Source organism: Schistocerca nitens, chromosome 3 (assembly GCF_023898315.1).
Source record: "Schistocerca nitens isolate TAMUIC-IGC-003100 chromosome 3, iqSchNite1.1, whole genome shotgun sequence".
Lineage (NCBI taxonomy): Eukaryota > Metazoa > Arthropoda > Insecta > Orthoptera > Acrididae > Schistocerca > Schistocerca nitens.
In genome coordinates, this window is record NC_064616.1 from 785,517,510 (window position 1) to 785,531,761 (window position 14,252).

The following is a 14,252-nucleotide window of genomic DNA, read 5'->3' on the forward strand; positions in this document are numbered from 1 at the left end:
GCTAAATGTGTAATTCTGTCTTTCTGCAACTAATGTGTCATCTTTATGATAAGCAGGAATCTATCCTTTTTATAATATTGTTCATATTCCTATTAGAAAGCATGATACTTCAGGTTTCATGTATGTCACCCATGACAATGTACAAAGAACATCTTACTGACATACCACAATGTAATATAATCACTCTAATGGAGTTCAAAATCATTTGGGCACCTGCTCCATTCTTCATACTAATAGCAATATTATCAGTAGCTTTATATACTGTAAGGCACCAACACCTTTTCCTCCTACAATAATGTGGCATCACTAGTCTGTGTCAATGCTGCTCCAAGTGTGGCTGCTTGACGACTGATGCTGCCATAACAGAAACATCACTTATATAGCACTTCCTTATTTAATCACAGTGCGGCTTACGCAACCTACTGGAAGTGAATTTTAGCCCAGCAGAGTTCAAGTTATAGCCAATGGCCTTGCCATAGTGGTAACACCTGTTCTTGTCAGATCACCGATGTTAAGTGCTGTCAGACTGGGCTAGCACTTGGATGGGTGGCCATCCAGTCTGTTGAGCGCTGTTGGCAAGCTGGGTGCACTCACCTCTTGTGAAGCAAACTGAGGAGCTAATTGATTAAAAAGTAGTAGCTCCGGTCTCTTAAACTGACATAAGGCCGGGAGAGCAGTGTGCTGACCACATGCCCCTCCATATCCGCATCCATTGCTACCTGTGGGTTGAGGCTGACACAGCAGCCAGTCGGTACCATTGGGCCTTCAAAGGCCTGTTCAGACAGAGTTTAGTTCAGTTTAGTTTTAGAGCTCAAGTAATAACTAGGAGCTCTGCCTGCCAGGCTCCTTCTTTAATGCTCTTTCTTAATTATCGCAGATAAGCATATTACACTGTTCTATGGCACGTATATATCAAAGTATGTTGCAGTGGCAGCGAGGCTCACAGAGATGCCCAGAGGTGCCTCACACAGAGAGAATCCCAGGGTGCCCCTGAGAGCTACAACACTAAGAAGAATCACTTCTCGGCTATATAAGTGCTATATAACTGACTTTTATCTCAAGATGGCGTCAGTCGTCGAGCAGCCACACTTGCAGCAGCATTGACACAGACTAGAAATTTTGCGTTATTGTCAGTGGAGAAGGAGTTCACACCTTACAGTATATAAAGCAATTGATAATATTGCTCTTAATACAAAGAGTGGAGTAGGTGCCCAACTGATTTTGCATGGCCCTTCAGTCTTTTGCGGATGCATATTGAATTTCACGCTTACGAACGCAGACGCTAACGGACATGGTAATTGTTGGGTTACTGTGGCTGTAGTATGTGGTCCTAAAGCATGCCCTGAAGCAGGGCTGGAGACTTTAAACAGTTGAGAAATTATTGCTTATTGGACATTCAATGAATCCTGGAGCACATGAAGCAAATAGACTATGCCTTCATTCATGCTAATGATATGAATTAATTAAAGAAACTTCAGTTTGTTTGTCAGTATTGAAACTGGATTGCTCATTATTGTCAGTATTGAAACTGGATTGCTCATTATTGGTAATGAGTAGACTTCCCCAGTAGAACTTGTTTTCTAATTTGTCAAGACACAGTGACATCAGCATGTTGATGAGAAATGTTAGACAATTAAAACTCTACAATCACATTTCAAAGAACACAAAGTGATTAAGTGGTCAGTGTTACGACCTTGCTAATGTTTTATAAAATTATCTAGAATATTAATTAATGTGAAAGGTACTATTCACTGATCTAGTTGCAAATTCATCTTCTAAAATAAAATTCAACCACAATTTTTCCAGGTGGAGGATGGAATTGTTCAACAAGATAACATGCATTGCAATGGAGTGAGAGGTGTCTTCAGTTAGCTGAAAGAGCATGACCAAGACTTCAAATTATTTCCCTGATCTCATAATGTTGCATATTTGAGAGTAATTTGAAAATTTCTCTGAACTGAACAGAAAGAAGCAACTTAGCTCAGTGAAACTTTTTTATTTTTCAGTTTAGTCACTCTGTACAATAATGCACCTGGCTCAGCAATGTTCCAGATCCTTGCTCCTATTTTGAAAATTAGATTCCTCCAACCCAGAAAAATACCCCTCAAATTTGTCTGCTAATTCTTGGTTTGAAGGGAATTTCCATCCACTGAGGAAAATTTTGAGCTTGAGGAAGAGATGGATGTCTGATGGAGCCAATCTGGTGAATAAAGTGAGGTGGCATCAATTCGTATCTTAGTTAATGTACTTTTAACATGGCGATAACACATGTGTGTGAGAACACACTGTCTTGATGAAAGATGACTTTATTCCTCACCAAATCTGATATTTTTTTGCATATCTTTTGCTGTAGTTGGTCCATGAGGTTATCACCGCACTGTCCTGTAATTGCTTGACCTGTGGGAAGATAATCTGTCAGCAGAATCTCTTTCACATCCCAGAAAAGTTATGTCATGACCTTTCTGGCTGACTGCATTTTCTTGGATTTCTTTGGTGGTGGTAGTGGTGGTGGTGTTGATGGTGTTGTTGTTGGTGTTGGTTAATCAACATGTTTCCATTGCTTTGAGTTTTTAGGCATATTAGTGGCATCAGGTTTCGTCTGTGGTCACAGACCACCACAAAAATCTTGTTCATTGCTTTTAAAATGGGTCATAAATTGAAACTTCCTGGCAGATTAAAACTGTGTGCCTGACCGAGACTCGAACTCGGGACCTTTGCCTTTCGCGGGCAAGTGCTCTACCATCTGAGCTACCAAAGCATGACTCACGCCCAGTCTTCACATATTTACTTCTGCCAGTATCTCGTCTCCTACCTTCCAAACTTTACAGAAGCTCTCCTGCGAACCTTGCAGAACTAGCACTCCTGAAAGAAACGATTTTGCGGAGACATGGCTTAGCCACAGCCTGGGGGATGTTTCCAGAATGAGATTTTAACTCTGCAGTGGAGTGTGTGCTGATATGAACCTTCCGCCATGTCTCCGCAATATCCTTTCTTTCAGGAGTGCTAGTTCTGCAAGATTTGCAGGAGAGCTTCTGTAAAGTTTGGAAGGTAGGAGACGAGATACTGGCAGAACACCAACTGGAGAGCTGGGTTGAATACAGGTATCTGAATGCTGCTTACTGATGGCTTCAAATACAACACTTCTGTGAGTGTTTCAGTGCTGGGGCAGCCTCTTATTATTCCTGATGGGTCACAGGCCCTGCCTATTATGTTTGCCTTGCATGCCCTGTGTGAAAGCAACTGAAAGTCTTGACATGTAGATTAATAGCATCTGTGCTACCTCATCCAAATCAATATTGCCATTGTAGGGTGTTCAGCAATTATTTTTGGTATATTTTTCAATGAATAATCAAAATACATTGTCATAACATATTTCACTAAATATGAGGTAGAAGAGAAGTTGCACATAGCAACCATACTAATGCCTTCTTTTGTAATGTGGATGTTACTGACGTTTTTCAGTAAAGGCAGATTTACAAATATTTTCATAAGAAAATAAATTCAATAGATAGCTTTTGTCACAATCAGTCTCCATCAAAGAACAATGTATATATGTTGTACATTATTATCAGCTTTCACTTGACTGCAATAAATATTTTTAATTAAATGAGTGAGTTAATTGACAATAGTACACCTTGAACGACTAGAGACTGGACATTCATATTCACAGCACAAGAACATTAGTGTGTTCTGCATTTCAGTTGCCCCGATAACTTGTTCCATGCATGATGGCACTGATGCAAATAAGGCACAAATGGAATCCTATGATATAGCCATCCATGCTGTATTCATCTGGTTCCAAAGTTCACCTGTGATGGTGGATGTTGGGTCACAACAATGTACACATCATTGCACAACATCCCACACATTTTCGATTGGTGACAAGTCTGGTGATCTGGTAGACCAAGGGAAAAGGCTGACATCAAGAACACATGTGTTCATGCAGCAACAAGTGGTCATGCACTGTCTTGCTGAAAGATGGCATCTGTGGTGTCGTGCAGAAAGGGTATGGCTACAGATCAAAGGATTTCATTCACACAGGTCACACTGATCACAGTACTCTGGACATGCACAAACTGCAATTTGTGGTTGTAACCAATAGCACCACACACCATAAGGCCTTGAGTTGGTGCTGTATGTCTTGTGTGAATGCAGTCACTGTGATGCTGCTCCCTCTATCTGTGGTGAACCCATAATTTTCAAACAAACGGAGCTTGGATTTGCCTGAAAACACTATCTGACACCATTCCTGTCCCCAGTGATATCGTTCCATACACCACTGCTGTCTAGCATGTTTCTGCACATTCGCCAACGGAAGGCAGAGAAGTGGATGACGCACATGTAACCCGTGCAGTAATACACTACAACAGACTATTGCCCCTGATAGTGTACAGTGTGTTCCACTGTTGTGGTAGAGCCAAGGAGGATGGAAATCTGTCCTGCAATATCATTCGGATGAGGTGTCAATCTTCTCAGGGGGTGGTGCTGATGGTGTGACCTGATCCATCTTGTCTGTTCTTTGGCCTTCTGTGAACCATTCTGCACATACCTGTTGCACTGCCAAAATGCTTCGTCCCACATGAACAGCAATATCCCAGATGGAATCATCATATTCTCTCATGCCAATAATGTGCCCTCTTTCAGACTCACCTATTTGACAGCACATTCCACACATATATCTGGAAGGCATCCTGCACATCTGTTCAAGTCACATTGATCCATGACCTTTGGTTTATAGTGACAATGAGAACTGCAGACACATTTCATCAGTAGGTGATGCTGCACCACAATATCGGCATTGACCTCAAACACATGGGCCGACATGGTTCAAATGCCAGTCATTTCTCCAGAACATAGTAATGTACATGTCCTATGAATATGAACATCCTATCTCTAGTCATTCAAGTTGTTCTCTTTTTCCTGAACATGCGTGTATTACTGGATGATAAAGTGTAAAGTGATGCAGCATGCGAATCTGTTCCTTTATTTTTTCTCTTCAGATTTTATAAAGTTGTAGATCTGTCAGATTAATACTATTAACAAAATGCTGTTCTAGAATAATGACAAAATGGATGATATTCAAAAATTTGTTATTGTAGGTATAAAATGAATAGTCAAAGAACTGTGGGATAAAAATGTAAAGAAAACCACTGAAATTAAAACGTAAAATGGATGAAAATGAACTTAGTTTCAGTCTAGCAATGACTGGAATATTCAACATAAAAACTGATGAGCAATCACAAATGTGAATAAAAAATTAATATGAATGCCACAAGCATTTACCTATGCATCTGAAAGCAATATATTAAAAAACAGTGATGCAAAGTGGGAAGAGAGAACTAATAACTCTTGATGCAGGCTAAGTGTTCTTTATTATGGCATTCTAAGTGGTGGAATGAATGCTGCCCAATAATCACAGTACTTACAGATTCTCCTCGGGCTCCTTTGAATCCCTTCTCTCCTGGTGGTCCTGTTTCTCCTTTGTCACCATCTTCCCCAGGAGGACCCATTGGTCCTGGAGGTCCTGGCAGCCCACGCTGCCCAGGCAGTCCATCCCTGCCTGTAGGGCCAGGCCCCCCTGGTTCCCCCTAAAAATGTAAAAATCTCATTTTAGATAGTTCTGTAATTTAGATCACAAATAATCTCAGTAATTTTGGTCTGTACATCTTCAGTGCAGTAGAGTGATCAATAAAAATAACTGTTGTAAACTGAGTTTTCTCTCTGATGATTCATGACTATAATAGCCAACGAATTATAACATGCAGCCTTGTGTGTGGTACATCTACATGTTTTGTGACAAGATTCTTATTACTCTAAATGAAAATATGTTAAAAATTTTTTGACTTATTCCACAATCATGAGGACCATTTTACTTGGGATCTGTGGAAGGTATATTATCATATACTTTCTTCTTGGTAAATATTTATTGTGTATTCTTGTTTTCTGGCATGTTCTACATCCTTGAGGATCTCCTTGCTATGGACTTATGGAGTGAAAAATACATCTAATCTAATCTAAAAGCAATGCTCCATGTCATCAAGCCAGATTTAAATCACTTTTCTGCCACTTAATTGATAATTTCTTGGAGAGTGCTTTCTTGAAAGTCACAGTAAACGTTGTTATTCATTCACTTAACTTAAATAACAACAGTAATTTCCATGAGTCAGAAGATATCCCAGTTAAATTCCTCAATTGATCCTCAGAATACACATATAAATTCAGCTTCTGATAGTTGCCATCAGCAACTACTTTCGGTGGTAGGTACATCTTTTCCTGCCACATTTATGTTTTGATGCGTAGAGTATTTGGTGAATACGATAATAAATTCTGCTCCCTGCTTCATCACAAGGTGCAGGAACAAGTAAAATCTTTCATTTATTGATGAAGTTCAGTGAATAAAAATGGAAGCTGTATGGAGGTTATGTCTATGTAAGTACATAAGGGCAAAACATACTCCTTGATTAGTTAGTCAGCTTCATGTTCCAGGGATCATTTTGCATGATAAATCGTAATGATATCAAATGAGTCATTTTAAATTCACATCACAAATTAATTTGTAAGTATGACTACATGCTGAACATTTATAAGCGCCTTTTTTTTATTTTTGTGTTTTAAATGCCTTGGTTATATTTTAACTTACTACCTAGCTGGAACCCAAAGAATTTTACACAGTGTCCCAATTAGTATATGACCATGAAAGTACTTCAGGTACTAACAAATCATTTACACTTGTTTGAAATCACATAACATGAGCCTTTGCAAGATTAAGACTTAAGCTATTTGCTCTGAACGAGTTGTAGGCCTGTTCATATATCATCTGAGTTGTGCCTGGTAAGGTTGATTTTGGATTCTTGATTACTGTGCTTGTCTCAACAGCAAGTATTATAGTCTTTGAACACTCTTTTAAGTCATTAAAAGATCATTATGTAGGTTGAGATCAAAAGTGGTCCCATATTATGTATTTGCAGAACCTTACATATCATGTTCTTTTCTATTCTAAGATTACTTTTATGTCCATGGCACAACCTATCAGTATGACCCCTTTGCTTTCTGTCATGAAAGCATGCAAAAGAGATGCTTTTAATGCCATAACACTTTAGTTTTCCAGTTTGAATTTTGTGATCCACATAATCAAAGGCTTTGGCAATGTTACAAAATATACCAATGGCATAATCTTTCTAGTTTTGCTCTGTAAGGACTTTATTTGTGAGGTCTTCTACTGCTTCCACAAAGGAGGATTATTAATGAAAGATGAACTGAGAATACATCAAAAAGTTTTAATCAGATAGAAAAAGTCAGTTCTCCAACCCAGGTCACTTTTTCATAAAGTTTTGAAAAGAGTGGAAGGAGTGACATGGGCCTGTAACAGAAAGTCATTTGCATATTTCCAATTTTGTATACAGATGTTGTTGAAGCATATTTAAGTTTCCAGAATGAGATTTTCACTCTGCAGCAGAGTGTGTGCTGATATGAAACCTCCTGGCAGATTAAAACTGTGTGCTGGACCAAGACTCAAACTCAGGACCTTTGCCTTTCATGAGCAAGTGCTCTACCAACAGAGCTACCCAAGCAAGACTCATGACCCGCCCTCACAGCTTCAATTCTGCCAGTACCTCATCTCCTACCTTCCAAATGTCACAGAAGCTCTTTCATATTTAAGTTTGCTAGATAATGTGCCCTACGTCATTGATTGCACAGATAGCATAGTCCTGTGAAATTAGTATAAGATTACAATATTCTGCTACACATGTCATCATAGCCAGCAAAGTCTGCCCTGATAGCTGAGTGGTCATCGTAACGTATTGGCGTCCTACGGGCCTGGGTTCGATTCCCGGCTGACTTGGGGTTTTCTCCACTCAGGGACTGGGTGTTGTGCTGTCTTCATTATCATTTCATCCCCATCTGGTGTGTAGGTCACCCAATGTGGTGTCAAATGTAATAAGACCTGCACCAAAGTGGCTGGACCTGCCCTGCAAGGGACCTCCCAGCCAATGATGCCAAACACTCATTTCCATTTCCATAGCCAGCAAAATCATTAATTTTTAATCATCTGATGAAATTTTAACCTCCTTATGATTTGTATTTTTATGTTTCAAGCACTGTGTGAACAAGTCAGTCTAATACATCTCCATGTCTATTAGAGGGTGCAATAATTGCTGACATGGTGAAGAAGTAATCACTGAATTTGGTGGCCAGTGATTTTAATGTCTCCCTATTTCTGCCACAGCTATTTATAATTGTTAACATTTTTTATAAGCAATTTCTACTATCAGCTAATGGAATTCTGGGTTTAGAAAGCTATGTTAGTATCATAGTAAATAACTCCTCAGTAAGATAAATGGTTCAAATGGCTCTGAGCACTATGGGACTTAACTTCTGAGGTCATCAGTCCCCTAGAACTTAGAACTACTTAAACCTAACTAACCTAAGGACATCACACACATCCATGCCCAAGGCAGAATTCGAACCTGCGACCATAGCGGTCTCATGGTTCCAGACTGTAGTGCCTAAAACCGCTCGGCCACTCAGGCCGGCCCTCAGTAGGATAAGACCTCATTCTTCAGTACACTAGTTTCCTGTGCCAAGAAACCAAATCATTACAATTAACTTATGTGACATACTCATTGATCAATAAGCAGGATATGGAGAAGCTGTTAATCAGTTTTGAATCAGTTCCTCTATATTATATTGAATTTTTACACCCCTTTTAAAAGCTATAGAGTAAAGAAAATTACATTTATTAATTTAAGTTGGAAAGTCACACAATGTGTGAATGATAGATACCATTATCAATGTTCACAAAAGCTAAATTATCCCAAAATCAGTTATATTACAGAAGAAGCTAAAGCAAGAGATTAAAAAGAAGGAGCCACGCCAGGTAGCTGCACGGTCTGTCATCTTGCAATGTTTCGTGCAGCTCCCGCCACCGGAGGTTCGAGTCCTCCCTCAGGCATGGGTGTGTGTGTTGTCCTTAGCGTGAGTTAATTTAAGTTAGAGAAAATAGTGTGTAAGCCTAGGGGCCAATGACCCCCAGCAGTTTGGTCCCACAGAACTTACCACAAATTTCCAAATTTTTAAAAAGAAGGATGAAACAAACACTAAGATAATCTATAAATGACTTAGACAAATGTGATTTGCTTAGACTCAATGTTACACATACTCTATATGTGATTTAGCCAAATTCAAATTAAGTAGATTGAATGTAACTTACTCTGTCTCCTTTGGCTCCTGTTGCTCCTGGTGGACCCTGTGGGCCTTTCCTTCCTTCTGGACCAGGTGGTCCCTCCTTACCAGGTTCACCTTGTTGACCTTTGTCTCCTGCAGGACCTGGGGGACCAATTGGCCCAGTGTCACCTTTAAGGCCAGGCATACCCTGTATTTTGAAAGTAGTATTAATATTAAATTTGTAAACTGTAAGATATTTCATATTGTGAAAAATATCGATAGTAAACTTATTCAGTAATATGTTATGTAATATTATATATTGCCCACATGGGTAAATGGGGTATGTACATGGATCAAGGAAGAAATAAAAGATATTCTAATACTTTTTATTACAAATTTATTTGCAAATATGACCATAAAAACTCTTACAATAATAACTCAGTTGTTGTGGATTTATTTCCCCTACATACGCTACTGGCCATTAAAATCGCTACACCATGAAGGTGATGTGCTACAGATGTGAAATTTAACCGACAGGAAGGAGATGCTGTGATATGCAAATGATTAGCTTTTCAGAGTATTCACACAAGGTTGGTGCCGGTGGCGACACCTACAACGTGCTGACATGAGGGAAGTTTCCAACCGATTTCTCATACACAAGCAGTAGTTGAGCAGCATTGCCTGGTGAAACTTTGTTGTGATGCCTCGTGTAAGGAGGAGAAATGCGTACCATCATGTTTCTGACTTCGATAAAGGTCAGATTGTAGCCTATCGTGATTGTGGTTTATCATATCGCGACATTGCTCCTCATGTTGGTCGAGATCCAATGACTGTTAGCAGAATATGGAATCGGTGGGTTCAGGAGGGTAATACGGAACGTTGTGCTGGATCCCAATGGCCTCATATCACTATCAGGCATCTTATCTGCATGGCTGTAACGGATCATGCAGCCACGTCTTGATCCCTGAGTCAACAGATGGGGACGTTTGCAAGATAACAACCATCTGCACGAACAGTTTGGTGACGTTTGCAGCAGCATGGACTGTCAGCTTGGAGACCATGGCTGCGGTTACCCTTAACGCTGCATCACAGACAGGAGCACCTGTGATGGTACACTCAACGACAAACCTGGGTGCATGAATGGCAAAACGCCATTTTTTTGGATGAATCCAGGTTCTGTTTACATCATCATGATGCTCACATCTGTGTTTGGCGACATTGCGGTGAACGCACATTGGAAGCGTGTATTCGTCATCGCCATACTGGCATATCACCCAGCGTGATGGTATGAGGTGCCATTGGTTACACGTCTCGGTCACCTCTTGTTCCCATTGACAGCACTTTGAACAGTGGACGTTACATTTCAGATGTGCTATGACCCATGGCTCTACCCTTCATTTGATCCATGCGAATCCCTACATTTCAGCAGGATACTGCACAACTGCATGTTGCAGGTCCTGTATGGGCCTTTCTGGATACAGAAAATGTTCGCCTGCTGCCCTGTCCAGCCCATTCTCCAGATCTCTCACCAACTGAAAATGTCTGGTCAATGGTGGCAATTAACTGGCTCATCACAATACGCCAGTCACTACTCTTGATGAACTGTGGTATCGTGTTGAAGCTGCATGGGCAGCTGTACCTGTACACACCATCCAAGCTCTGTTTGACTCAATGTCCAGGCGTATCTAGGCCATTATTACGGACAGAGGTGGTTGTTCTGGGTACTGATTTCTCAGGATCTATGCACCCAAATTGTGTGAAAATGTAATCACATGTCAGTTCTAGTAAAATATATTTGTCCAATAATACCCATTTATCATCTGCATTTCTTCTTGGTGTAGCAATTTTAATGGCCAGTAGTGTATAATGTCAAGATTTCTTAAAAACAGTGGTGACTTATTTGTCAGCAGTTTTTCTTGTACCTTTCTCTCTGAGTGATGCATTTGCTCTTATGGTGGTAGTTATAGTAATTGCAGATGTTGACCAACAGGTTACTGAACAGTTAGTCACACTGTTGATACCTTCCATACTTACTAATAAGTATTGGAATCTCCAATATATTTCATCTCAGTAAGAAAAAAAATAGTAAATGATTGTTTCATACTTACCGGTAACCCAGGAAGTCCTCTTTCCCCAGGGAAACCTGGCAGTCCTGGGCCACCTGGAGGACCAGGCTTTCCCTGTGGACCAGGAGGACCAGATGGTCCTTCCTTTCCTGCTTCTCCAGGATGTCCTGGCTCACCTGGCAATCCAGGGTGCCCGGGGTTTCCTGGCTCGCCCATAGGTCCAGGCTCTCCCATTGGGCCTGGTGGTCCAACTACCCCAGGTGCACCTGCTGGCCCTGGTGGTCCAGGCTCGCCCTGTAATAATGAATTCTTATTGTAGTGCATATTCACATTACTTTCTACAGTCAAAAGTGCTTCCTCAGACAGCAATTACATACAATAGTGCTTGCGTTACCTGCTTTACAATAATGTAGGAAGATTTACTGAATGCCAGGAACTTATGTAGTACTTATAATAGCCTAGCCATGCAATGCAGTCTGTATAAATGGTTTATTTTGTTACACAGATATGAGTGTTATGTTAATAATGGAAGATATTCATTGTACATTCAGTGTCTATTAAATGAAGTTACAAAAATGGAATGCTTACTGTTGGTGGTACCAGCAACTGAGTTCTTGCCAGTGCTATTTATAGCAAATTCAAGAATGTTTAAAATCTTTGTTATATTTGCAAATTACAAATTGCTAAGGTGGAAACAGTTGGTGGGAAGGCAACAGACACACAAATTTAGAATCACAATTGAATATAAATTTTTTAAAGAAAAAGTAATTCACTGCAGAATAGGAAAGTATGGGAAACAGGAAATCTAAAGCTAAACAAAAGTGTACCACATTCAACGGTATTACTGCCATCAACAAAGGAAGAAGCCTACAAAGTAGTTTGCAAACTGAAAAATAAAAATTCAGCTTGTTCAGGTGTAGTTCCAATTTTTCTAATTAAAGACTGTATAGAGAGCCTGTTATCACCATTAGTTAATATTATAAACCAATCTTTCAAGCAGGGTTACTTTCCTGACTAAAGCACTCCATCTTCAGGCCACAAGTGGCCATCAGGACCATCTGACCGACGTGTCATCCTCAGTGGAGGATGCGGATAGGAGGGGCGTGGGGTCAGCACACCGCTCCCCCAGTCGTTATGATGGTATTCTTGACCGAAGCCACTACTATTCAGTCGAGTAGCTCCTCAATTGGTATCACGAGGTGGAGTGCACCCCCGAAAATGGCAACAGCGCATGGCAGCCTGGATGGTCACCCATCCAAGCGCCGACCACGCCTGACACTGTTTAACTTCGGTGATAACACAGGAACCGGTTTATCTACTGTGGCGAGGTCGTTTTGCAAAATTAATAGAAACTATTGTGAAAGAGCTACTTAAATAAGCACAACCTCCTAGCCAAGGACCAGTTTGGATTCTGAACAGGGAAAGGCACAGAAGCAGCAACAGCATATCTCACTAAATATATCCTACAAGCACTCAATAAAGGAAACTATACAACAGGTACATTTCTCGATCTAACCAAAGCGTTTGACACAGTGGATCACAAAACGCTGTTGGTTAAGCTAGATGAACTGGGAATAAGGGGGATTGTAAAAAAAATGGTTCCAGTCATATCTAGAAAATACAATACACATGACTGGAAAAACACATTTATCATGTAACTCCAACTGTATTGAAAAACATATTTCTGACCCCAAACATACACTCCCGGAAATGGAAAAAAGAACACATTGACACCGGTGTGTCAGACCCACCATACTTGCTCCGGACACTGCGAGAGGGCTGTACAAGCAATGATCACACGCACGGCACAGCGGACACACCAGGAACCGCGGTGTTGGCCGTCGAATGGCGCTAGCTGCGCAGCATTTGTGCACCGCCGCCATCAGTGTCAGCCAGTTTGCCGTGGCATACGGAGCTCCATCGCAGTCTTTAACACTGGTAGTATGCCGCGACAGCGTGGACGTGAACCGAATGTGCAGTTGACGGACTTTGAGCGAGGGCGTATAGTGGGCATGCGGGAGGCCGGGTGGACGTACCGCCGAATTGCTCAACACGTGGGGCGTGAGGTCTCCACAGTACATCGATGTTGTCGCCAGTGGTCGGCGGAAGGTGCACGTGCCCGTCGACCTGGGACCGACCGCAGCGACCCACGGATGCACGCCAAGACCGTAGGATCCTACGCAGTGCCGTAGGGGACCGCACCGCCACTTCCCAGCAAATTAGGGACACTGTTGCTCCAGGGGTATCGGCGAGGACCATTCGCAACCGTCTCCATGAAGCTGGGCTACGGTCCCGCACACCGTTGGGCCGTCTTCCGCTCACGCCCCAACATCGTGCAGCCCGCCTCCAGTGGTGTCACGACAGGCGTGAATGGAGGGACGAATGGAGACGTGTCGTCTTCAGCGATGAGAGTCGCTTCTGCCTTGGTGCCAATGATGGTCGTATGCGTGTTTGGCGCCGTGCAGGTGAGCGCCACAATCAGGACTGCATACGACCGAGGCACACAGGGCCAACACCCGGCATCATGGTGTGGGGAGCGATCTCCTACACTGGCCGTACACCACTGGTGATCGGCGAGGGGACACTGAATAGTGCACGGTACATCCAAACCGTCATCGAACCCATCGTTCTACCATTCCTAGACCAGCAAGGGAACTTGCTGTTCCAACAGGACAATGCACGTCCGCATGTATCCCGTGCCACCCAACGTGCTCTAGAAGGTGTAAGTCAACTACCCTGGCCAGCAAGATCTCCGGATCTATCCCCCATTGAGCATGTTTGGGACTGGATGAAGCGTCGTCTCACGCGGTCTGCACGTCCAGCACGAACGCTGGTCCAACTGAGGCGCCAGGTGGAAATGGCATGGCAAGCCATTCCACAGGACTACATCCAGCATCTCTACGATCGTCTCCATGGGAGAATAGCAGCCTGCATTGCTGCGAAAGGTGGATATACACTGTACTAGTGCCAACATTGTGCATGCTCTGTTGCCTGTGTCTATGTGCCTGTGGTTCTGTCAGT

General features: G+C 41.9%; 1 protein-coding gene across 1 annotated transcript in view; it reads right to left on the bottom strand.

Annotated features, from left to right (window-relative positions):
* LOC126248800 (collagen alpha-1(XI) chain-like) overlaps positions 1-14,252 on the bottom strand; it is a 571,383-nt gene that overhangs the window by 103,922 nt on the left and 453,209 nt on the right. The window contains exons 17-19 of the mRNA XM_049950192.1: positions 11,274-11,525; positions 9,212-9,373; positions 5,427-5,588 (exon numbers count right to left, since the gene is read on the bottom strand). Coding sequence (XP_049806149.1) covers positions 5,427-5,588; positions 9,212-9,373; positions 11,274-11,525 — 576 coding nt within the window. The remainder of the gene's footprint in view (positions 1-5,426; positions 5,589-9,211; positions 9,374-11,273; positions 11,526-14,252) is intronic.